This window comes from Siphateles boraxobius, unplaced genomic scaffold, assembly GCF_051911475.1.
Source record: "Siphateles boraxobius isolate OS27281-9 unplaced genomic scaffold, OSU_SipBor_1 8, whole genome shotgun sequence".
In the NCBI taxonomy this organism is placed as follows: domain Eukaryota; kingdom Metazoa; phylum Chordata; class Actinopteri; order Cypriniformes; family Leuciscidae; genus Siphateles; species Siphateles boraxobius.
In genome coordinates, this window is record NW_027509208.1 from 28,756,018 (window position 1) to 28,783,924 (window position 27,907).

A 27,907-nucleotide genomic window follows, 5' to 3' on the forward strand; every position below is an offset into this window, starting at 1 on the left:
TTCATCTTTGTTTCCAAACGCAATGACTTCAGTTTTGTCTTTGTTTAACTGAAGAAAGTTTTGGCACATCCAACTGTTTACTTCATCAATGCATTGGCACAGGGAATGAATGGGGCTGTAGTTGTTAGGCGCAGAACAGAAAAAGAAAAAGGGAATATGAAAAACAATGTATTAAAATGTGTCCAAACAGTGATTAATAAGCTTAACCTATTTTTTTTTTAATCTTTGTAAGTCTTGAAGTTAATCAACATTTGACATTTCTGCCTGAGAGGGCAAAGTGATTAATATTAATATCCATTCACTTCCGAATGTCTCTGGAACAGGTATTTCACTGGGCTAGTTTAACTTTCATTCTAGTATATTTTATGAATATGCTTCATCATATATTGTGCTCTTGCTGTGTGTGCATGTTATAAATTGAGCTTTAGAGTTGTGTGTTCATTGGGAGAGGGTCTTAACATTTTTTCTTATCAGGTATTTAACTATGTTCACACTCTCACTCTCAACTTCTGTTCTCAAAAAGCTAAGTTACACATCGTCTCCCAGCCATTCCCATGGCAACAAGAAGCAAAAGTGTATAAGAAACCGGTCCCTCAATACTGCAAAGAAAAGGGCAAAATTACAAAAATGTAAAGGAGAGCAAACTGTGCATATGTACAATAATAGCCATCTGGAACAACCAAGTAATCTTGTCTCAGCGTCCTGCAAAGCTGCTGTAACACAATTTCAGACCCAGTATCAAAGCTGGCATATGCAAATCCATCACACAGATATCAGACCTCAAAATATACATACCCTATTTGAGTAAACCAATTTTCTTCAGTCTGAAATCAGTGATATAAAAATGTATTTCTAGTTGCAATTATCAAGTAAACAATCAAATGTAATATTTCACTGTAAAAGTACTTGATGTGCTTTCAGAATAATCAGTGTATATTTATAATTGAAACCCATTAGATGTAGTGCAGTGTTAATCGCTTCTGCGAGAAAATATCCATTTACATGACGGCACATTTTAATCAGGTTGCAGGAATGTGGGTGGGTGTGAAATCATAATTATGTGGCTCGCTGTTTGTTGTTGTATTTATAGAATCCGAAATATGAGTCCTTCTGTGAAGTTGTTTGTCCATCAATCCATTTTCTATACCTGGTTATCCTAAGCATGGTCCCAGCATGCCTCAGGTCTAAACAGGGTTATAGCACACATTTACATTCACTCAGACCTACAGCGACGATGAATCTAGACAGACCGCCAGAGGTCTACCTTCTCGATTTGTACATTATTATATGTACAGCTGAATGGTGGCTTTAAATCGCTTTCAAAAGCCTCTACAGCTCAGGCCTTTCTTTATTCTTGTCATGACTGTTACATACTTCAATGCTTATGCCCTTACTATTTTTTTTTTACCTTCTTTTATACAGCGCTTTTCGTCATGTCCAGGCTTCATCAGATCCGGATACGGCCTGGATCCAGCGGACTGCAGTAAACCTTGGGATAAACAGAGGGACTAATATTAGCATAGACGCCATTCTTCTTATGATGTACAAAGTACATCAGGATTTATGGGAAGTGTTCCCGGTTCCGGCTGATCTAAACTATGCAGCCTAACATTGAATTAAAGAAGTCTATAAAGTGTTATGTGTATGCTAGGTCAAAAAGATGTGTTTTTAGTCTAGATTTTAACTGACAGAGTGTATCTGCTTCCCGGACAATGTTAGGAAGATTGTTCCAAAGTTTTGGTGCTGAATAGGAAAAGGATCTACCGCCAGCAGTCGATTTTGATATTCTAGGTATTATCAACTGACCAGAATTTTGAGATCGCAATAGACGTGAAGGACTATAATGCGTTAAGAGCTCACTCAAGTACTGGGGAGCTAAACCATTTAGTGATTTGCATTGGCTCCCTATTAGACATTGTTAAAAATGTAAAATATAGCTGATTACTAACAGTGTTGACAGAACCGAGCAAATGTGGTCATACTTCCTGGTTCTGGTAAGAACTCTAGCGACTGCATTTTGGACCAGCTGTAGTTTGTTTATTAAGTGTGCAGGGCAACCACCCATAAGAGCATTACAATAATCTAGCCTTGATGTCATGAACGCATGAACTAACTGTTCCGCATTTGTCATTGAGACCATATGACGTAATTTAGATATATTTTTAAGATGGAAAATGCGGTTTGACAGATACTAGACACGTGACTTTCAAATTAAAGATTGGTATCAAATATCAAACTGGTATCAAACTATACCAGATTATTAAAGTTTACTGAAGGCGTGGCCTTCATCTTCATCTGGCCTTCATCAGCACCTAAATCGAATAGCAGGCACTTGATGTAGTGATAAAAGGCTCTCTTGAGATGAATGCTTCTATGCAGAATCACTCACTGCCAGGTGCACACTGGTTGACATGTATAAATCAGTGGTTTGAAAACAATAGGCAGTGTCCTCAGTTTCTTTAATCAAATGTAAATTCATGTTCCAGTTTTATCTGACACGGATACATTTTCTAGGTACTTCTACACTTTTAAAATCCCAAGATTTTGTGTATATTTTATTTGTGAACTGAAGTTCAGATATTCTTTTTAATTATCAGATTTCAGTTCCTTTTCAGATACAGCATTGCCTCCGCTCACATGACTTTCCCCCATTCTCTATCAAATCCAGAGCACAGCACTGCATATGAAATCACATAGGAATTTTTTTCTGGCCCAGCTCCGATCCACACAGCCTCTTTTCCCACAGCCCACATGCCACAAAGCCCTGGAGTGGCAGAGATCTGGATTAAAGACAAGGCCCACACATGGGCCATAACTGGCCCGAGTCTCAGCCAATTAATAACCCATAACTGGCCCTGCACTGGGCCTGAATAGGTTTTAGTTTTGGTACCGATTCTCAGCCTTCAGAAAACCAGAAACCCCAAAACTGAGCCATGTCTGAGCCTTATCTACACTGTAAAAAAAACAAAAAACGGTATATGACTGTTATCTACAGCTGCCAGACCAACACATTTGCACACACACACAAGGACTCTCGCTCTCTCTTTCTCTGCGTGCGCGCTACACGGTTTGGAGCTCGCAAGCTCTAGATATTCCGGGAGATTTTAACTCATTTGCGCGCATCAGGGATCCGCTATTATTATGCGGGAGACTCCCGAAAATATCCCGCATACCCTTTCCTTATGAGGATACTCATAAATCGAATTGTTATTGTTGTTCTTATTCTCATTTAGGGGGGCTAAGGAACATTTTGGGGTAGCTTCAGCCCCCCTAAAATAGGCCTAAGGCCGTCCCTGGATATCACTAAAACAGACCACTAAATGATGACCATAACATTACAAATAAGTGGCCAACATCTTCTGATAAGATATCCTCCTGCATTTTTTTTTTACATAACATTAAACATCTCTGAAACAAATGGATATAACAGCAAAATAAAAACTAATGTTAATAAGTCAAGGGTCAAGAGCCCAACTAAAGCAAACCCTGATCACCATAATGATAACGCCAAATTATTTTCTTTTCTTTTTAACAATAAGACATCAGCATCTAAACCTCAAAAAGAACTTTAGTATGAGAGAATCAAGTAAAACTGTATTGTACCTTCAGTGTTTAATGTTCTGTTGCTGACAGTCTTTTGAATTAATTCAGGAAATAACTACTCCCAGTAGACTGTTACAAATATTCACATACTTTTAAATCTCACTCTACAACAGTTCGTCACACAAAGCATCATATCTCGAATATTTGGATTGCAGCACAGACATAAAATAAGGTGTATTTAATGACAGCATATTAATAAAATGATGCCCCATAAGAAACAAAATTGATGAAATATTGCATGATAATGGTTAAATGGTCACCTATGATGACCTACTTCTTCCGGCATACGATGGACACTTTTATCCCATGAGGCCACATGAGAGGATTTGTGAATGGCACTGAAGCGACCGCGACACAACTGACTCTGGAAGGTCACGTGATAATGATAACATGACAAATGTAGTATGTCCGGAATAAATTCATTCTACTCAAATCAGATTCATACTATATAGAACGTACTTTTGTAGCGGTCGTTAAGTAGGCCTATATTTCAGACGCAGCTGTGGTCTATCAGAATCAGGGGAGGCAAGAGAGACGCTGTGCTGTCACTTAAGAAAATGATTTTTCCACTGTTTAATACACTATTTTTCATTACATTTGTGTAGTGAATTATTTGGTCTTTTTCCTTCTTTAAGAATGCTTCAAGAAACAATGAGTGTTAAGCTTAATGATCCAGGTCTGCTCTCCCGACTTAATTTACAATATAAATATATCCCATTAATTATTTACTGGAATTCACAGAGTCTCTCGTTTTTCTCCCCAAATCCTATTTCCAGGTTTTTCCACACGGATCCTGTAATTGTTTCCCCTTTTCACTTCTAATCTGTATAAGCAGTGTTTACTTGAATGTTTCTACAGCAGGTAAACAGGCCTACAATATTTATTGTCTGTCAAAATGACAGAAAGCACTTTGAAATCCCCTCAATGTTCCAGGTAATGAACATTTCTGATTAATCAATGCGTTACATAATATACAGATATTACTACAATGCAATGAATCATGAAAATTAATTTGGGCGTTATGATGGTTTGTTTTAGTCATTTGTTAATGCTTTTACTCTTTTAAATGCCCTTTTAATGTTCTATGGTTGAAGGTAGAGTAAAATAATGTCATCTTATTGTAACCCGTTTTTGAAAATGCTTAATGTTTCACTGGCTGATTGTTTCCATAATTTGCGCTAAGCGTCATTCTGACGTGTAGGGAAAAGGTTGATAACCCGCTAGTGGATAACTCCTTTCTCGATGTGAACCCTTGAATAGGTTTACTTTTTACTTACCTTGGCATGCTGAACAAAGTAAGGCGAGTTAAATTTGATATTTATTAAAAAAAATGCAGTAACTGGACTCACACTATACTGAATTTGGCTCATTTTGACTGTCAATTGGCATTTTAGATCAATATTATTTTAGAGAGCTTGTTAATAGTCATTTGAATAGGATGCAAAATATACCCTTTTTTAAAGGTTTGATTTGATATAGCTATTTATTTGTGTGGAAAAAGAAAACCTAAGATGATTGAAACACTTTTGATAGAATGAGTCAAGTATGTGAGTGTTCTTGACCTCAAAGTTTCATATTCCCCCCACATTTAGCTGCTACAAAGATCTACAACTTACCTCTAAACTGTGCAAAGTATCACAAACACAGTGCTGAAACAGTTTAAATGTTGTATTTTTTTCATCCTGTAAATCCATTATATTTGTACATCTCAGCAGTCATGTATGATTTTACAGGCACAATGGTAAAATATTTAAATTAACTTTATTTAATGGGTCATAGACAAGCAACATTTCAAATCTATGCTAAATCATTTTGGTAATACTTCATGATAATTATTCTCAGCCTGGGCTGAAGGGCTTTGAGTGTTAAGCACAGGTAAAGCACTATAATTGTCAGAACAAAACAGATGTCCACCCCCTTCAAAGGTAATGTGTTGCGTGGCTAAATTCAGTCAGTTTATTTTACACGTTTAAAACCGACCTCTAATACATCATGTAGCAGGATACACTAACAGCTGGGTTACTCTGTGATAGAGGTTTTTCTCTGAGTAAGGATGATGTCTTTGACGTCTCTTGTGAGACTGTGAAGCTCTTTGTGAAGGCTCTCCACATCATCAGGAACAACAGGACTGTCTTCCTCTCCCAGACTGCTGTTCTTCTCCAGGCCATGACCCTGAACTACCAGCTGCTTGACCACCAGACCCTGGTACTGAGACAGCAGCTTCAGCTGGCCCTAAAACACACACAGGGACAAACATGTAGTTTATGTGTTTCTGTACATTCACTATGTTGTGATGTCTGACCTCGAAGAACTAAAAAGAAGAAATAAACCAGAGAAGATTTCCATGTCAAAGAAGGCGGAGCTCCAGAGCCACACCCACCTATTACATCATCGCCACAGATCATTCATAGCTCAAAGGTGTTTACCAGCCAGAGCTGTTTCAAACTTCCCAAACAAACACCAAACCAACTTCGTTTTTGCCTGATTTTATATGAAATTACATCACAGCAGATCGTTGTTCGATTTTGTTTGAAGTATATCAAGGCTTTAAAGCAGTAGTTTGAGAACCACTGAGTTAAAGTCCCCCAGTGGTGAAAATCCAGCTTTTAAATGTTCTTTAAGACAAACTATGACCAAATTCATGTCAACAGCATTGCTGAGTATTTTGTCCTTAAAACTGCAGTGAACCATAGACAGTCTCAAAAACATGGTTTGAAATCACTGGTGTTTCTGACATCACAAACTACCTTGTAACCAATCAGATCAACGTGTGATCGTCAACGAGTGGATCTCTGAGACTGTGACCCAGAACTACAAATTTATGCATTGTAAGATTATTCTGAATGGGCAAACTTTTGTAAAATAGTTGGCAGTAATATACACAGCTGTGAAGAACCACACACCTGAAATATACAGTTATTTCGACTTGTTTCAGTGACTCATAGCTACCTCGGGAATCTTGCTTTGCAGGAAGCCGATGATATGTGGCACACAGCGTCCCGGTGCATGAAGCATGCAGTGTGTGACGTTCTGGAAGAGCAAGATGCTGGTCAGATGCAGCACAAGCGCGGGGTCTTCTGCATCTCTCAACTGCTCCAAAAGAGCTTGACGGTGCACAAAGAGAGCCTGCCTGCGCACACACACACACACACACACGCACGGACGCACGTACACGTACACACACACACACACACACACACACACACACACACACACACACACACACACACACACACACACACACACACACATATGTGTCAACCATATATAAGTCAACCATATATCAACCTTGTATTATTTTTATATGTGAATAAGAGCTTAAATTCAATCGGTTCATCATATAAAGCAAGCGTGTCTCTTCAGAAACCTTTCAATTTATATGGTTTAGTTTTACGATCTCTGAATTTTTTGAAGCCTCAAAGTGGTAGTTGTGTGTCTGTCAATGGTGGGACAGAAATCGCTCAGTTTTCATTAAAACTATCTCTATGTGTGTTCCGAAGATGAATGAAAGTCTCACTGGTTTGGAACGACATGAGGGTAATTAATTAATGAATAGGGTTGGGTATTAAAGTTACAAACATTATTCTGGCAAGATCAGTGAGTGATTTTTATGTCTTTTGTTGTTTAATTAACAGTAATGAGACAGGTGGCAGCAGGTTTATTAGGCTGCTGTCACTTTAAAATGCACAGATCTAATATACTGTTACACATGTGTTTTCTTTCTGAACTGTTTACGTTCACTTAAGACAATCAACTGTTTACAAGGATATTTTGACATCATTTTGTGTGTATTTGTCCGTTCAAGCACAAGAACTCTTTATTCGTCCGCTATATGAGTGGTGGCTCTCTGTGAACACGCACTTGATATGCCCAGCACAAAAAACAGCGCACGAGCACCGAACTGAGTTCTTTTTTTGCATCTTCTTGCACTTAAAAATGGTTTGAAATCACATTAAAATGCATATACAGGAGTCGATAAGCGGAATTAAATTTTTTATCTTATTACAAGTATCCGATTCCAGATTTTCGATTCCCAACCCTAATGATGACAGAATTTTCATTTTTAAGTGAACTAACACTTTAAGATGAAAGGTAAGTTTCCATCCTTGACTTTGCAATGTATCGTTTTCCTTTAACCTTGTTGGCAAACTATCAGTTATCTGTAAAAATCGGACCAGGCACCATTGTTCAAAACACTTGTGATTCTCAGATTAACTGCAAAATTTAATAATTATCATTTAAACATGTTTTAGGTCCTGTCAGTTTAAACCATAGACTGTAAAAAAAGATTGACGACGCCCCTTCGCTCTCTTCCATTGGCGAGAAGTGAAGCTGCCAGCGTCCCGATATGGCGCTGACATCTTTGGACTTGAGTCTGCACAGTTGCGATCTCGGAACCAGACCTGCGGAGTAGTGAGCAGGAAGTAAAGCCGCGAAATCAACGCCCCGCCCTCACTCTCGCCGAATGCACTCTGCACTTTTTTTTAAGTGGCTTATATCTGCTTATATGTCCAATTTTTATGTCTGTTGATTGCAGTACGACAAGAGGCTTGTTAAAATAAATACAATCTCCTCAGTCCTCCGAAGACTGTTGGTGCTTCGCTCAGAGAACCTGTCAATCATGACTTCACACCACCGTTTTTATAGCATCACGTAACTAACTAAAAATAAACTTATTTTAAAAACAGACACTTGAACTTACATCAGTGTGATGAAAACGACAGCAAATGACAGAAACTACTTTCGGAAAAAATATATTTGAAGTGTAATTTATTTGTTTAGTTTGTCTCACGTCCCGTTGAATAACACAGGGAGGCGGGGTTTATGAGCTATACTAGGACCAGTCACCGGGGGGCGATCGAGACACTTTGGCTTCACTTTTCAGGGCTTGTGCGGCACGCTTGGTTTAAACATTCAAGCGATTTTAAACCATCTGAATTCACAAAGACGTGAAAGAGAACTAAATTTGGAACACAGATTTCCGCTCTCTTAAAGAGTTAAGTATATTATATTGTCCTCAAAGGAACTCTGTTGTGGACTACATGTTGCTGCATAGACATATAATAGACAAATAATAATAACAGTAGTAATAAAAAAAAATCAAGATATTATTATTATACTATTATCAAGATAAACAAACACTTTTATTTACATAGATACAGGTTGCATATTGGGACTCTGTGTCTTCTACCAGTTTACTGTGGGGTGTGGATTGGGTGGGGTGAGTTTGATCTTCCTATTTGCTCCTATTTGTGCTTGAACGGACACACACACACACACAGACACACAGACACACACACACAAAACTGTGTAAAAATGCCTGTCTTGGCGACTATCCTGGTAAACACAGTTGCTTATGGCTTTATCAAACTAAATAAAAATACAAAGAGAAAATCACTTTTGTAACTTCAACAAAGATTGATTATATGTAATTTATACACTGAAGACTTTGCAGTTTTTTTTTTACATTTTATTATTAAATTTCTGTACCTGAATACTGTTAGACTAACCTGAAAAACATTGGCTAAAGCACTGTTTATTTCATTTGTATCTTTTTTCGTTTGTATTTATCTGTTATTAAAATTTGTTATTATTTTCTATGCAGATTCACTCCCCTACAGAATCACCCCAGTCATTCTAGAATGATTAATTATTTTCAAATCGAGCTATTCGTCTGGTGAAACTGTTTTCACATTGTAATATGTATCGCAGAAAAACAAAATATCACAATGTCAGTTTTTCCGTGCAGCCCTAGTTGCAAGTCTTGGTTGTACAATGTAACAGTGAAATAAACCAGTCGTGGTCTAAGCATGGAGCTTGTTGTGACATATGACTGAGGCAGATTTAAAACGTAGCAGAGAAAAGCCAAGCAACATATACAGTATGTGTGATCATAGTCATGTAGTAGTTAGTAATGTAAACACAGTCATAGGCATAGTACAAGTCAATCATGTAAGACAGTTAATTTGATAATTCATTTGTTTAGAACCAATTGTTTAGAAACTGTATGTTTCACACAGCAACAATTGATGTGGGTTACTCTGTAAAACTATATATCAGTCTAGCTAACACGTTAAATTTAGTATTCCTAACAGCAATGCAAGGACTATGACTCCTTATTTCCAACCGTTGCTAGGTAAACAAAAAGGTTTCTAAAGGTGGTGATGGCGCAGTGGATAAGACACATGCCTTTGGTGTGAGAGACCCGGGTTCGAATCCACTGTGAGACACCAATGTGTCCCTGAGCAAGACACTTAACCCCTAGTTGCTCCAGAGGCGTGCGACCTCTGACATATATAGCAATTGTAAGTCGCTTTGGATAAAAGCGTCAGCTAAATGATTAAATGTAAATAAATGTAAAGATCAGACACTTTAGTGATCAATACTGATGCATTGTTGGAGAATGGAAGAGGCTATACCTTTCTCTTTTCTTGTCACCTTTCTTCAGAAGTAGCCCACACTCCTCTGCACTCATCTCCAAACATGACAGAAACTCTTCAATGGCCTGCAAGTGTCAAGAAATAAAAGCTTGATTCTTCCAACCTATAGCACTTGACAGCTCAGCTGATCCAATATTAAGTAATCAAATATAATGTAATATATAGAATTTTAAACATTTTTCCAAATGATTTTGGGGAAAATCAGTGGAATTCTCAGAAATTGATTTAAACATAATGACACTTGATAATACCTTACTCATTATTCATTCATTATGTTACTCTACACTATTCATATTTCAAAAACATCATTTTTAAATGATGAAAATGATGCACCTTTCCATTGAGACTGTTGTGTAGCTTCATCAGAGGAGATTTAACTTCATCTGAGAGCTTAGCCAGAATCTTCAGCCTGATCTGCAAGATGGTAACAAACACAGACACAACACATATGTAAACATGATAGATTTTTAAAGGATTTTCCAATCTAACTTTCCAGGAGTAAACTTCATCTACTGGAGAATCAGAGAGGGCTGGTGGGCAAGGCCACGTCCCTCTGTGTGTGTGTGTGTTTGTGTTTGTGTGTGTTTGTGTGTGTGTGTGTGTGTGTGTGTGTGTGTGTGTGTGTGTGTGTGTGTGTGTGTGTGTGTGTGTGTGTGTGTGTGTGTTTTGACAACCATGGTGACGATAAGCTTCTTCTCATACATATAAAGATAAATATTAAAAAACTTCTGATTGCTACCCATGATGATTGAGAGTTTTTCATAGGGTTTTGTTCAGCAGAGTGGTTTGTTAATTGTTTCTTTTATGAATGTTTTTGTTCATGCACTCCTCCTGATCTTATTTCTAAAAACATATGACAGGGAATCAGAAAAGCCGAAGTCTCAATCTCATCAAATCCTGATGAATAAATAAAAACCTAGTACAACATGATGAATATATTTCTTCAGAGTACAGAAGTTAAATGTGCTGTAATCGCATTTAATGTTGAATAGCAGTTGGTTGTACCTCACTGGTGATGGCAGTCGAGCTGTCCGAGGTCATGTGCTCAGCTGCCACAAAGCTCAGCAGCACATTGGTCACAACCGTACATACGGTCTTCAAAACATGCCTGGCAATGGTAGCCTGCGTCTCATCTGGTGTGTGCAGAAAAAAAAAGTAGAAACGTTAAGACAGAGAGAGAAACATCACACATACTGTACGACCAACCTTTATGCATTCATTTGCTGAAACTTCAGATGCCTTTGCACCGTCGGGCCGAACGGTTATAAGAACAGTAAGGAACGGTTACCGTTCCTTACTGGAAAGTTAGGTGAAATGCGTTTGGTGATGTCGCAACTCAGGATTGGTCACCTGTCCGTTGCCTGGCTGCCAGTTTCTCTGTAGCTGGTTAAGAGCACTATTTGAGCGACGTAAACACAAATTAATAATAAAATTAAAAGAAATATCTGATCACCCTCCATAACGCGGTCACTTTTTACATCTTATTTACGTCACATGTCTATTACATTTAAAGAGCTTCGTTATCAGATCCACAGTGGAAAATGGAAAAATCGTTTCCGTCTGGGCTGGATCGGCGCGGTTTGACCCGGCAATGGAAAATCGGCTCTTATGTGTGCTTGATGCCTGAACCACCTTAAAACTAAACAACTGAGGAGCTGTAACAGGCAAAAATAGTGTAATACAAAAATAGTGTAATACAATATTTTTGTATTACAGGCAAAAATAGTGTATTTTTAACATTATTTGGCGGACAGAAATAGTACGTTTGTGTACCAATTTAAGACTTGAACAGGCAAACCTGAGAAGAGTTTGGTTCCTTTCTCAAAGAGGCGGATGTTGTTGTACAAGTTGTTGATCTCCTCCTGAAGATCCTTCATGTTTTTCTTCCGACTTCCTCCTGCTCCAGTTGAACTTGTGGACATGAAAGCTGTGCTGACCACTTCCTGATACATTTTACTCAATGGCCTGTCAAAAAAAAAAAACAACGTCCTTTTCCAAATGTTGTTGATTTTATCTAAAGCAAATTAAAAAAAACAACAACCTCAAAGCCTGTTCACAGCAAGAAGAATGTTCGGTGCAAAAATGCTGAGAGATAAATATTTTAATTTGAATGAACAGCTGTTCAGATTTTGTTCAGAGCATCACATGCTGTTAATGCGAGAGTACTTTTAAGGAGAGGTAGTCTAACACCAGCTTTCACTTCACACAGTGTCCGATAGATCAGAAGTCATGCAGGAGCTGTGTGAGATGCAGAGTTCAGAGATCCCATTTGAGTTTTGGATGTGCTAAACATTTGTAATATGATGTATTCCAATCAAATCAGTGTGCATGAGATTCATTTGTTTTTTAACTTTATTATAAACACTTAATTATTGTTAAAAATGCCTTTTTACTGACAAATAAGTAATAGATTATACATTTTATATGTATTATATTTGATTATTTTGAATGTCTCCGTTTATTCCCTCTAAAAGTGTTGGCAGTCATGTGCCCTATATGCCTATTGTGCTTACATACACTTATTCTGATGCTGATTGTTTGGATTAAATGTTTCTCCCAAAGCTTTGTTTGGGACTCTATTTATTATTTGAAATTTCTTTATTCATTCAAGCGTGGTGAATGTTCAGAGGATGAATGCTCTCACAGTTGCGCTCCCTTACTGGAGATGCAAACAAGTCGTCATATCTTCCACTAGGCGGTGAATTCCAATCCCATTCGAACATCGTGTTCAGTGAAAAGATAACTCTCTTTTCCATTGCACTGCGACGAAAACTGGCCAACCAATAAGATTTGTGCTTTTGCTGACAAGCCTGGAGCCACTGTTAAGTCAACTAAAATGTATTCATATAGCATTTTGAACAAAACACATTATTTGAACATACTCATATCTCCATATCAAAGAGCTGACCAATTACAGTTACATTTTGCGACGAAATAAAACATTAGGTATTTGAGATTTGCTTTTTGGTGTATATCACCTTATGTGAGTGTATGCATGTATATAAAGTTGGATAGAATAGATATACAACATTATATTTAGAGCTGTATAATCTGAGCGCATTTTGGTCTGAACCTTTGTGTTGGTGTGAATAGGTCTTCAAGCTGTTTTTCACATTATGAACTTGCCAGTGCTGTACTTTTAGTGTCAATTAGCTTGAATCTCAACCTTAGTATCTGTTCTGCTAGTTCCTGCAGCATCTCCTCAGAGCTGTCACACACTTTCTTCTCCAGAACCTCCATGATCTCCTCCACTGAGAGGAAGGGCATGTCTCCCAGCTTATTTCGACCTGTAACACATGCATACACACAAAAACAGGATTTACAACTGCTCATTTACTACTACAATTACAAATTACACTAAGGGTGTGTTCAGACTTGTACTTCGGTTCTCTTGGTTCTTTTGATTCAAACCAAAAAAGTTAATAATACATTAAGTCCTGGTTCGCTTAGTGTTCACACTGTCACATTTAACGCAGAACTTCAAGATAAAAAAAGGCATGAGGATAAGGTCACAACCTGTCTGGACAGCTAAATGAGCTCGTTCCCAGCTGAGAACGAACACAAAAAGCTTATAAAATGTGAATCTGTTACACACAAATGAAGAACTCTGAACAGTAACGGACCACATCGCGACTATGACGAGAGGAACCAGGTATGCTTGAGCATTCGGTCCTGTTTAGGGTCACATCTTGTGACATCACAAACTGTTTTTGGTTCATTTAGATGTCTTTGGTCTGTGTTGCGTTCATATTTCAGTTGAAAAGAAGGGTCTCAGTCTGCTTGTTTGGCGTTTTGGCACTAACAGAGCAATCCATCCAGAGTTCATTTTTAAATGTTCAGAGTTCACCTGCCAAAGTGCTTCAGTAGCACTTAACAATAACATTAGATTTGTTAATGTGATTAGATTTGTTAACATTTTTTAACATGTCAAGGTGAAGTTATGCAAGATTTTTTATGATAAAATATATTCTCATTGTCGAGTGACTATAGTATGGCATTCATGGGTTGAGAGCGGTCCACTCAGATCCGTCAAACTCTGTTTAGCTGAAATAATAGCATGAGTTCAAGGTGTGGCGACTGAAGCAGGCAGAGCCTGAGGGTGTGGGACCATGACTGACCATGATTTGTCAAAAAAGAAAAACTGAAAATTTAATACAAATACAAAATTTACTGCATATAGACCTTTTAAAGACGAACCCCTTCTTTACACTGCACACATCTGCAGCGAATGACGGCTCCGACGAGGTTTTGCTCTGTCCTCCACACGGTGCCAACTCACACCAGGAGCATTTCAGGAGCGAAGCAACTGATTTATGAGACAACGAGATTTGCCTGTCCATTTGAACTGTGCGGCTTGGACGTGGCGTCCGTCAAAACTATCTTTCTGGTTTCTTGCCTAGTTTCTCCCAAGTTTTTTTCTTCTTTTTTCTCCATTCTGATGTCACCTGATGGAGTTTTGGTTCCTTGCCACTGTCAACTTTGGCTTTTGACTTACTTAGTTGGGGACGTTTAATATTCAACAATAATATTGATCTGCCTGTATTGACACCATTATATGAGAACTGAACTGAGCTGGATGATGGCATCACTGTTTTCTCCAGAGCAGCTGTATAGATAAATTAACTAAATTTTACAACAGAAATGAATCATCACCAAACTTACTTAAGCTGGATTATGATGCTGTTTTCTTCTAGATCTGCTGTACAGAAGAAACACACTTTGTTGCATTATTTTCCAGTTATCACTGACTGTAAAGCTGAAACAATCAGTATTGTAAAAGCGCTATAAATAAAAAGCTATCATTAGCGAAGGATTAGCCGGATTAGCCGCTTCTGGAACGAGCTGCAGCGAGGCTGATATAAATATGTCGGACCCGTAACGAGCCACAGACGTGCAGTGTAACCACTTTTATTACGTAACGTATAACGTATACGTATATAAAAGTGGTAAACATGTCCTGAACAAGACAAAGTGAACACAGCGTTGCGATACTATGTGCTACAATGGATGCTTCAATACTAAACAGCATCATCATGCATCCGTTCAGAGAGACAAATGTCCCAGTTTATAACGTTTACTTTGTGCCTTTAACAGTTGTGGCACGTCATGTTGGTGCAGATAAGTTGGATGGGTTTATTATAAGTGAGATGCTCGTGTTTGCTCAAGACAGACTGCTAGTCTGCTCAGTTGTTTACTCAGGACACATAGCAACACAGCTAAAAGTAATCCTAATATATCAGACCTTTTATTTTAAAGGGATCATCGGATGCCCACTTTCCACAAGTCGGTATGATTCTTTAGGGTCTTCGTGTAAAGTTTGTAATATACTTTTGTTAAAATTCCTTTTTTACCTCCTCAAAACAGCTCTGTTCACAGCGCCCCGTTCCGGTGCATGTCTCTTTAAATGATAATGAGCAACTGCTCATCGACACAAGACACGTAAAGTGCTGCCATGGCAACCTGCTCGGCGGAAATATGCTAATTCGGGACAGTCCGTCAGTGGTTGTGGGCAGAGCATGAGCAATATGACATCATATTACTCAGAAAATCCAAACGGCTTGATAACTGATAGTGTTTAGGCTTTTTGAGGATAAAAAAAAAAAAAAAGGAGTTAATGGATTTTTTGTTGTGTTGTGTGGTTGTGTCCACACACAGCAAAGACACATTTATATGCAAACAACATATAAAATTGAATTTTGCATCCGATGACCCCTTTTTTTTTTCCGCGAACCGGTTCTTTCGGACAGTTCGTTTCAATGAACCGGTTTAAAAAAACGTCCTTTTACGTCCTCATGTCAATTCTATCATCCCGGCGGATAAAAATACATTCAAATAAAGGCATTTGTAATCATAACTTCAGTTAAATAATAGTACTCAACGTTATAATCATCTTGGATAAGTTTCTTACGTTTATGTTTTGCTAATGAACCGTTTGGGGCGTTTGCAATTTTGTTTAAAAAATGTTGTATTTTTGTAATTCTACTAGATGCCACGTGTGTAGCAGAACTACACACTTCACCTTTAAGTGAAACAATAGTTAACATAAAATAACAAAGAGCAATACTTTAACATTAACCTAGATTCATAAATGCATGTGATTCTTTTTGTAACACAAGCACATATGAATCTGTGAATCTGTGTTCATACCCTGAGAGGTGTGTGATGTCTCCTCATCGCTGTCTTCCTCCCTCCTGCTCTTCTTTTTGGTTTTGCGGATTCGGATCTCTCGGGCATTTCCGCCTCCACCTCCTTTCACGCTTCCACTGCCCTCTGAGAAGAACACCAACAGCAGAGTTCTTTTATTAGTCTTTTTTAATCAACAGTCATTTATATTACAATAATGACTACTGCGTATGGCCTGATGAGCTCTTCTAGCCATTCATTTATTTCTTGTGTTTCTACAATTGAAACAGGAAGTTTGGGAAGAACACATTATACACTGGTCTAGACACAAGCCTTTAGTGTACAACACAGCCATTGACCTATTGATAAGCTGAGGCAGGTTGAATTGGGGGAGGATAATCAATTGTATATGTAATGTACTGATGGGATTTAAAGGGTTTCTGTATTGTCTTGTTTTGTGGGTGAAAGTAGATCCTGCGCTGTATTGCTAGCTAACAGTTAACTGCAAGAGATTTGCATATTACAGTGAAATTGTTTAATCAAAATAATTCAGAAAATACCTACAGATATTTTTCTTAAAACATTTAATGAAAGTTTCAGTAAACGTTTCTGCATTTTATATTTAGGATATTTTACGTTAATTCAGGGTTGCTGCACACTTTTTAAAGTCAAATTTAAGGCTTTTAAGACCCGAAGAATCAAAATTAATACCGTGCATTAGGGGTGCGCAAAATTGAGAAAAATATATCTCGGTATTTTCAAAGTTTTGTTGATAATAATTAATTGATATTTTACTGATTATGTTTTTGTACTGGTACCATGGCTGGTTTAGGCCTGTTGTTGACCGCAGACTCACAAAGATATTCATATTTTTCATATTCTATGCAGTGGTCAGTCCACAGCAGTGATTAACATTTTTTGATTAACAGTGATTAACACCTTAAATTGATTTCCAGGGGCATTTTCACCTATATATGGACATTTTTTCTAAACTTATTTAGAGGTATGCATCACCTTTTTTATGTCAAATTCTAAATTTCAAATTAAACTATATTAGAATAATAACACAGTACCACTGTTAACAGTCAAATTAAATCATTAAATCAAAATCCATCTTTGCAGAGCAGAGTTGACACAGAAGTGTACAATATCATCATAGACAATACATATCGCATAGCCGTACACACATAAAGAATGAACTTGCAACTGAACTGACATTTACCCATTTTCTTCTCCTTCTCTCCTCCTTTCATGTGCAGCAGACAGACTAATATGCTGCCGTAAATGACACGAATTGTCACGTGAACAAGCAAATCCACAAAGATAGAATAATAAAAAAATAATACCTACTCTAATTAGATATTTGGAAAGTATTTAGATACGTCTAAGTCAAAGTGTCATCTAAAATTCAAGACCTTTCATAAGTAAAAAAAAAACATAAGACTTTTTATGTTCTTAAATTTTAAAAATCTAATTTAAGACTTTTTAAGGATCCGCGGTAACCCCTGTTCATTTTATGGTTTTTGTTTGGCAGCCATTACTGACATTCATTTGAACTATATAGAAGGCTACGAAGCAGGCATGGACTAAAAGCATAAAAAAACTCTAATTCTGATTTCATAGAGGTCTTAAAAATAAAGCGATATCATCAGCATTTCCTGTCCTGTTTTGCAGTTATCTGAAAAATACTTTCTTTACCTGTACCCTTCTTGCGTCGGTCATCTCTTTTGTCTTTCCTTGAAGAGGCTGAAGTCTCCAATAGAAAAGACGCTTGTTTGACATCCTCCTCGGTTATCAGAAACACTGGGTTATTCTTCACTTCCTATTGATAAAGCAGAGAAGATACACGCATCCAGTGACAATCAGCTGCAAACATGTTAGTCTAGATGCTCTCTATTTCTTGCCAGCCGGAAACAACGCTCCCTTTCAAGCCAGTGTATTTACAATTTTTTTGACTGATTTCCTGTTAATGTGTTGATGCATAAGATGATATGTAACTTCTTGAATCCATTTGTCAACAATGGACAGTGATTCAAAGTCTGTTTCTTCAAAATATATGTTTACATTTTCTGTGTTTGTTGCAGAAAAAAAAAGTCGTACAGGTTTGGAACCAGTGTTACTTAACTATTTTTTATATATTATTATATTAATATTTTAAATTAGCTTTTATTTTGACATTTTCAGTTTTCATTCAGAATTTTTTTTTTTTTAATTTTGTGGGGGGATTTTCATTTTCTTTATATTACTATTTAGGTGTGATTTATTTTTAAGTTTGAATTTTAATTCAGTTTTCCAGAAATAGCTTAAACCTATTTCAATTAGCTGCCAACTGCCAAGGCAACATTACAAACTTTTCATTTAATATTAATATTTTATTTTAGTTTTATTCCAATTAACAAACATACTTTTCATAGTTTGTTTCAGTTAATAAAAATAGCCCTGTTTGGAATGACTTGCAGGTGACAGTGGAAGGACCCCATTGACTTCCATTGTATTTTTTTCCTACTATGGAAGTCATGAACTGTCTGGTTACCGACATTCTTCAAAATAATTTCCTTTGTGTTCAGCAGAAGAAAAAATTCATAGAGGTTTGAAACAACTTGAGGGTGAGTTAATGATGACAGAATTTTATTTTTAAGTGAACTATTCCTTTAAAATGCATTAATCTTATAACATTATGCAGTTGTTGTCTAAATACATTTATGCCAACTTTGAGCAGCATTAAACAGTCTGTGTAACTGTAAATCAACATGCCATGCCATAAGCAGCCTCTTGGCAATGCAAAGTTGATGCTAATAAAATTTGTTGATGCTAATAAAATTTTATTGGTAACAGACTCTAGTATTCTGATTTATTTAATTTATTACATTCAAGTATTTTGCATAAAAACACTAGTTATTAAATAAGGTAATCAATTATAAAGATTGCTCTTACAAAGGAAAAAAATGCCCCAGGATATCACTTTTTGGCACTTAATGGAAAAGTTCATTTCTGAACCTGTCGAAGTGTATGGTGTACAGTAGCAGGAGGTGCTCACACCTTCTGTGCTTTCTGTTGCATGATGTCATCAAATAAAGCAAGGCATCCGCTGATGAACTTTTCGCTGACTACAGAAGTGGAGAGAAGCCTGGCACTGGACAGCACGTTCATGGCCCTCAGCACTTCATTCAACAGGATTGCTACATCCTCCTCAGACAGACTGCTTGGGAGCATTGGCTAAACGAGAAGAAAGTACCTCATAACAATTCTGGATATATATATATATATATATATATATATACAAATACATATATATATATATATATATATATATATATATATATATATTTATTTATTTAAGTTGCGTGACTGCACCTGCAGGTCAACCCAAGAGGCTGAGTTGATGGCCTCCTCCACTGAGGCCTCAAGCTGATCTACAATAGTTCGGCCAACACACGCGGATTTGAGAAAAAGCAATTTGCTGGACTTAAACTTCTTCTTTATGTAGTTGACTGGATCAGGTATTCCCAAACGGATCAGTGGCTCAAACTCTGCAGGAGAAAAGACACAACTGGACTGAGAAGAGCTTTAAAGGATTGTTCTCAGGTCAATATAAATTAAGCTTTACCACAGAAAATTATTTTGAACAGTCCCTGATTTAAACAAAAACAACAAATGAAATACAAAAGAGTTTTTCCTGAACTATTATTGTAAATGGTTTAGCAATTCACACCCTTCAAAACAGAGTTTACTTTCAATGTTAGTACTTGGTACTTTATCTGCTATTTTTTTTAATGTAATTATGCCACAAACTCTTTTTGCAGTGCTTAAGTTAATTCAGATAAGCTGATCACAAGTGGTCAACATGAGACATTGATATTCACCCTTAAGTCCTTCAAATACCCCAGATACTGACAAAATATCTGTAATTTTTGACATCATAATTTCTGACTGAATTTTTGACTATTTTATACAGCTTTTATACAGCATGTCAACTAGCATTCATTAGAGTATTAGTAGATGGATTAAGGCGTCTGCTAAAATGATTAAATGTAGACTGTCTGCTTATTATCTGCAAACTCTTTATTTTGATGCTTCTGAAACAGAAATTCTACTGATTATAAGTAACTTCACAACTACATGTCAACTTATTCTACTAACACAAACCCTTTACAAATACTCTAATGAAATTTAGTAGACATGTAGTTGCAAAGGTACTTAGGTACTAGTTAGTAGGATATCTAAAGTGGACTGTTGAAATTAAGTGTAACCAAAGCTTTCAATAAGGAAAAATAGTTAATAATGTACAAATCGAATGGTCTAGGAACAAAGCAAACACTGCAAAAAATATTACAGTAATAACACTGAAGTCCTTTTCACTTTTAGTGCAATTTACAACTGACATGGAAGACAATCTATCTATATATAGGAAGACTATATGATGAAGCCTGTTACTGTTAATACATTAAAACTGACACATTTTACAATTGGTGATGATTTCTGGTTTAATTTATGTTGGTTCATGGCATTTGATCATCGGTGCTAAGATGTCTGACCTCCTCCATAGCACAACTATATTGAATACATTTAATGAGGCCAGCCTGGTTGACAAATGATCCACTCTGGAGCACATTGGTGCATGCTGGGATGCAACACTGACGCCAAACCAGGCTTCCTTTGCGACAATGGAAAGCATATTTCACTGTGTTTGAAAGTGCTCCCCATTCACTAAATAGGAACAGTGAATGAGTGAACAGGTGACCGATGTTGGACACAGCTTTAGTTGGAGGCATGTGTCATTTATTATTTAGGGTGTAGGGGACATTATAGTTCTAGAAAGCTTTTGATTGGGTGACTGCAGTGCATTGGGAGTCATTCATTTTCCTGAATCACTATTTCTAGAACAGAGAGACAAAAAATTGTAAATGCATAAGCTATATTTTCTAAAAACAAAGTCAAACGTGGGGTTTGTCAGTTAAGATTAACACACCTAAGTATCCATTCTGTTTGAGAAAGGACTCCACCCACGTGCTCTGGGCTTTGGAGTAGATGTCAGGGATGTAGATGGCTTTATCCTGCCTTCCTCCGGTCACGGATCCCTTCAAACGGCCACTGCTAACCAGCTCTTCAAGCACCGCTGATAAACAAGAAGAAACACACACAAAAGGTCTACATGCAGGACGCACAAATAAGAAATGATTGTGTAAAAAGGCCAACTTCAATACTTACAGTATAACAGATTCTCCTGGAAACCATAGAGATTTAGCAAGTTGTTGATCTGCGTAGGCCTATGGATGGAAATCAAACCTGAGAGAGTCCCTACAATGAAAGTATTTCCAACTAAAACTTCATAAAGAGATCGTGACCGTAAGCCATATGAATCGAGCAGTTTAACCCAAGCCCTATGAACAGACACGATTGCTTTATATGATAAACAGATTTCATACAGGCTTTTATTTGCAATATAAACATTGATTTAAGTACATACAGTGCATAGATCAATTCAGAGCTGGCAAACAGAAGCTCAAACAGAAAACAGAAGCTCCATTGAGGTTTGTTCTTGCGTGTCGAAACACATCTGAGCTTCTGTAATGAGATTTTTTGAAATGCACTTTTTTGGGTGAGTGGAATTTCAATGGAGGGGCAGACATCTCTCAGGATTCAATATATTAGCATTTAGAAGACAAAATAAAGTATTATGTGTTTGGAACGAGTAAATAACAGAATTGTTATTTCTGCCTGAATTAACCCTTTAATGCAACAGGCTGATAACAGCACAGGAGAACTCATAGTAAAGTTTCAACACACCCAGCGGTTACACGGTTTCCATTATCTGGCTAGAGTTTATTTCATTAACGAAATCTATGACGAAAAATGTTTCTTTAACAACCGTTTTTACCATGATGATACGACACCGACATCATTAAATGATATCTGTGACTATATCAACAGGCAATATCATTGACGAAAAAAGTCGGGACTAAAAAGTAGTTAAAAAATTAAAAAACTTTACCAAAATCACACTTTATTTTTGTCGATTAAAAGAGACAAAACATTACAGACTGTTGTTAACAAGCCGCTACAGCTTTCATGCCAACAGTTGCCAGATTTCAAGAATTTAAATACCCAATCAAATTTTTATTAAAAGAACATGTTTTCTACCTGATGTTTTACTAAACATTTGCAATCTGTCAACCATGCGCATGCGCTCTCTCTCTCTACACTGTGGAAGAAGCTGATCTGTAAAACTGAATAGGAGCTGATTACTGCAAAAAAACCTGCGATCAAACATTTTTAGTGATGAACTGTAAAAAATCCAAACATGAATCTCTCGACTATATTTGTGATTGTGGTTGCTGAATAAATGCATCTGCGCAACCAAGTCTTTTTTGCTGTCATTTTAAAAGAAAAATATTAATGTAATTTGGATTTATTGGATTACTATTAGGAATTTCAACAGTTTAATTTTTGAGAGAAGTTTCTTGTTTTACCAGTAGGCCTACATGATATGTTTTACCTATAGCCTATAATAAATCAAGAAACTAAATTAGGTAAAATAAACATTCTCTTGATTTGTGCAATTATGTGAAAGTGCAACTACTGAAATGTAAAAATACATTTGTATTTTTTTATAATTATGAGCAAAATAATTGGGATTATCAATTTAACCATTTTGCATTAAGTTTTCATTGATTAAAACTAGACTAAAATGCTCAGACATTTAGTCGACTAAAACTGGCTAGGTTGACTAAATACGATATCAAAGTACATTTGACACAGGACTAAGACTGACTAAATAAAAAAATAGCTGACAAAAGGACCATGATGATCTGGAGCTGCTTACCTTGTGATTGCACTGAAAAGACCACATATGCAAGCTTTGTGTCTGGAGACGAAAGCTTGTGTGAAGATCACTCCCCTGTTGCACTGATCGATCTGCCCCAAGATCACTCTGCCCAGCCTCGCGTTCAGCTCCTATACAATCAACATGTTAAAACTGTTAGAGAAGCAAAAAAGAAAGCTCATATGTGTGTGGCAGCTCATCCATATTGAAATATCAGCGGAGGCCAAAATGCCACAATATGAAAATGACTTTCTCCTAATTATGCATTCAGAGAATCCCAATCCTTCATGCAGACTGGACTAACCTCAGTCAGGAAATCTCCAGGTAGATCATACGTTTTGCTCAGCTCTGCAATGTTCACCTGTCCCGCCTCCTGTAGTTTATCATTCACCTCCTCAGCGAGCCGATCCAAGTATGTTCTTTATAGCAGAACAAGCGTTTACGACAATAAATTGCATGACAATCTCCCACCTGCAAAGTCAACTAACTAACTGACAGAACTGAAGAGAAGGGTGACTTGAAACCCAAGTCAAGATCCAAGGCCGTGCATAAACTGCTAAGACTAGTCTTACAAATTAGACATCAATCTTTTTCTTTAAGACTGTTCCTATCTTTTTCAAGTCAGTTACATAAAAACCTAGACTGGTCTAATTTGATACCGAAAAGTAAGATCTGATTACTCCTAACTAACCGCTAGTTTTTCCAGACTAGTTCTCACAAAACAGTCTTAACATAATGGCTGTTTATGCAACTGGCCCCAGAACTCCTCAAAGATCCACATTTACTGCCTGAGAAATGTCTTATATTTAACCAATATATACAATTAGAATAATAAACACTCTATAGAGCTGTTACCAACTGCATAAATAATGTTCAAATTAATGTATTAAAATTGAAAACACATTTGCAATCGTGCTCATTTTTGTGAAAACAACTCTCTTGCTAATGTGATATTGCTTAATCATATCGTATATTATAATATAAAAAACAAGATCTCATACAAGTACTATTTTGTGATAATTTCTGACCAGGCACAACAGTAACAACAGAAATCAAATTAGAAATGAATTATTAATGGCATTAGACGCAGGAAGTTTTACATCCAATCACAGTAATGATGTTAACAAATAAATCAGTCAATGCACAGGCAATTTTGTGGCATTCCCACAGTTGTGGTCTTGAGATAAAATCCTGAGTCCTGAGACCAAGACTAAAACACTACTGATGAACATTTTCAATAGTTTCCCCTTAATTCTTCAAGAAAAAGCCATTAGTGGGTTACTCACTTGTCGATCAGCTGACCCAGTATGAGCTGAGTGCTTTTGTCTGATTTGGCGATTTCACTTGCTCTGCTCTCCACATGGACCAAATCAACATTGATGATCTGTGAGGAATATTAAAGAACACTTGGAAATGTATTCATGTATAATATCTTCTGTGCAAGATGAATATGAAGACCAGAAACCAACCTTTTGAAGGTCCACAACATTAATCCTCCCTTAAGATACAACACAAACTGTTAGATTCAGGTCATCTTGTTATTCAAAGTGACGTATTACAGGGCAAATGAGTCGACTGTAGGATCTTTTTCACTAACCTCTTTGCATATAGAGCTCATCGCGCACTTCTCGGTTGATCTGTGCTGGAGTCACATACTCTTTCCCATCCAGCGTGTGAACCACATCTAACTTCTTCTCCAGCACCAGCTTAGCCACGATCTCAATGCAGTTCCTTTCAGACAACCTGAACTCAACACACACACACACACACACACACACACACACACACACACACACACACACACACACACACACACACACACACACACACACACACACACACACAATGGCTCAATCTGCAGGTAACACAATCAGTGCTAAGGTCAAAACAGACATGAAATATTGCTTTATTTATTATCTTACTTTAAATTCTGTGTAATAGAACTTCCTTTTATTAACCCTATAATGCCTACTGTATCATTTGTGGTAATCCATTACTAAACATGATCAAAACTTTGCTGAAAAAATGTGTTTTAGTTCATCCTTTATTAGCAGCTAAAAGGCCTTTTAGTATCGTTTTAAAAATGTTCAACTTTAGTTTGTGGTACACTTTTTTTTATTTTTGCAATGCAATTTTTGTAACACTTCAGTATGTGGAACACATATTCACTATTAACAACAACTTTTGCCTTAATACATTCCTAATTTACTGATTATTAATTGTTAGTAAGGTAGTTGTTAAGTTTAGGTATTGAGTAAGATTTAGGGATGTAGAATAAGGTCATGCAAAATAAGGCATTAATATGTGCTTTATAAGAACTAATAAACAGCCAATATCCTAGTAATATGCATTCTAATAAGCAAAGCAACTGGTTAATAGTGAGAATTGAACCCTAAAATAAAGTGTTACAGAAATATTTAATGATTTTTATAAAGTAAACATAAGAATAACTTTTATTGTTATTAATATTTCAAAATAAGCACTGGACTGAAGCAGCTTAGGTTTACTGGATTATCTATACATCATCTTTTAGAAAAATCATGGTAAAATGTGAGTATCAAATATTATCAATCATCATTGTATTGGGTCAGTATGTGTCATTTCAACCAGAAGTCCCTGGCTAAATATTTCTATTGATAATTTTTATCTGGTGAAAGAAATGTATATATGAAGAAAGTCAAAATGTTACATGTAATGAATGTATATTTACTGAGTAATTCACTATTTTGTAGAGGGTACAAAGGTTTTGTGCCAAATTACTGTGTGGGTACAAATGATTTTAGAAAGATGGCAGCATCAATATTATATTTTCACACAGAGATTGGTAGGTCTATTAGTAAAATCTGTTGACAACTGACCAATTTACTCATGGAGCTGCATTAATATCTCCATATCTCTGGGATTTAACCATTTTTGGCCTAATCAACATAACAAAAGTAAAGTTTGTTAAAAAAACAATCTTTAATACTTCTTGAGTTAGACACGTAAACTTGTGGCAAAAGACACAAAAAGTGCTTTACATTTTTGGACCGTCACGGTTGGCATATAATGCAGCAAAGATTGCTAAAGTAAACAGATTTTACTAATATACCTATCAATATATATTCACAATATATATATATTCACAATATCTGTGTGAAAATATAATAACGATGCTGCCATCTTTCTAAAGTTATTTTTACCCCCCTGTAAATTGGCTCCAAATCTCAGGTGAAAATTGTCATTTTGACCCATCGACAAAATAGTGGATTACTCAGTGATGACATTTAGGTAAATATTTTGGCTTTCTTCTTTATTTTTGTTTGTCTTTCTTCAGATTTTTTGAACATAATAAAAAATTTGAGCCAAGAAAGTTTCTGAAATTTGGTTGATTTGACATGGAATGATCCTTTTGTATTGCATTATGTGTCTTGAGCTATGATCATAAAACAAAGCACTTCAATATTTATTATCTTACTATAGATTTTATTTAAGTTATCTGTAAGTCATCTATATTTAATTTCATCTTACTTTTTGATCATATAAATAATATTTAGGCTGCACCTAATTACATATTTTTGTTTAGTTTCAGCCTATGGTTAAAAACCCTATGCTTTGTTTCTTCCTTGTCTGAGAGCTCCATATTCTCACTATATTATATTATATGAACCATAAATGCATCACGTATCAAATATAGGCCTAATACAAAACATAAAACATTAATGTAAACTTATTTTATATATATATTGTTTAAATATTGTGTCTATACATTCAATAAACTGCTCCATTTAAATAGATTTTCTAACTATTATTTCATATGTCTGGATGTACTGAGTTAAAATTCGATGCAATGGTGCTTTGATATATAACATAGCACTAAATGATGATTCCCATACACAAACTATATAAACTAGCATGGTACTATATGAGCTTGACACTGTAAGATTATACAGTAACGCTCTTTATAAACACCAATGACGTTATAATGCGCGACAGATGATCGTGTCGCAGAAACTTGAGTCATCAGTTTGCCAATTTTAGTGGCTCAAGGATCTTCCCAGTCAGTCTGCATATTGTTGTGCATGATATACTGAGTGATTGACGACACCAGATACTAGGGCCGGGTTGTAACGCGCAGTTTGTTTGTTTTATTTGTTTAGCTTGCAGAAGCAGCAACAGCAGCGTGACTTTACCTTTGAACAGTATCTGCAAACTGAGCTCTCTGAAAGTCCGCGGCCAGACGCCTGATTTCCTCCCAGTCTGCCGCCATCACTTCACTTATGTGCAAAACTGTCGTTCTTATTTTATTAAAGAATTTAATGAATTAGTTCCAACTCTTCTCACGCTGAAACAGCAGCTGCACAGAATAGTTCCGCACTGAAGCAAGAGACACGTAAGTCTCCCGTAAACGTCAGACGGAAACGCACAAGGGACAAACGGTTTTCAGAGCGCGCGTCACCAACAATTCAAATAAAATAAAAATGTTATTTTTACTTATAAGTTACAAATGTAGTTCCTATTAATATTATTCTCGTTTCAAATATTTATTTCATGTGTGTATCTTAGTGGAATCTCAAACAAAATTATAACGCATCTTTAAAAAGATGTATCAAAATAATGGGCATATACTTTAAGTTAGCATGATTCATCTTATATATTTAATTCATTATTAATTAATTAATTAATTTATTAGATATCAAACAAATCACATCTCAAATAAGAACGTTTTATATCAAATTACTGTAAAGTAATTATTTAACTATTTAAAAAAAAGTTTTTTAAAGGCTTCATACCATTGTATACAGAGAGATTTGGGAGATTTTATGCATAGATTCACAATGCACTTAAACAAAGCGGTGTAACTTCTACATAAAGGCATATTTGCTCTGAGGTCTTCAGCTCTTTTCAGGACAAGGGCATCTTATGTACTTTGTTATGG

At 36.4% G+C, this 27,907-nt stretch overlaps 1 protein-coding gene across 2 annotated transcripts; it reads right to left on the reverse strand.

Annotated features, from left to right (window-relative positions):
* Positions 1-5,253: 5,253 nt before the first annotated feature.
* On the reverse strand, positions 5,254-27,385 carry ufl1 (UFM1-specific ligase 1). Of its 2 annotated transcripts, none has more exons than XM_077220229.1 (19): positions 27,162-27,385; positions 24,587-24,732; positions 24,459-24,487; positions 24,276-24,373; positions 23,294-23,408; positions 22,990-23,120; positions 21,375-21,433; positions 21,136-21,282; positions 19,521-19,696; positions 19,206-19,382; positions 17,865-17,988; positions 16,191-16,313; positions 13,210-13,330; positions 11,842-12,008; positions 11,049-11,176; positions 10,377-10,457; positions 10,023-10,108; positions 6,553-6,733; positions 5,254-5,835 (listed from the first exon to the last, which is right to left on the reverse strand). In XM_077220229.1, exons 1-19 carry the CDS (start codon positions 27,236-27,238, stop codon positions 5,623-5,625), a joined length of 2,379 nt encoding a protein of 792 aa, XP_077076344.1. In that variant the 5' UTR covers positions 27,239-27,385; the 3' UTR covers positions 5,254-5,622. The 2 variants fall into 2 exon arrangements, with proteins under 2 accessions (XP_077076344.1, XP_077076345.1); XM_077220230.1 differs by having other exon boundaries at positions 6,553-6,633; positions 27,162-27,378.
* Positions 27,386-27,907: the final 522 nt, after the last annotated feature.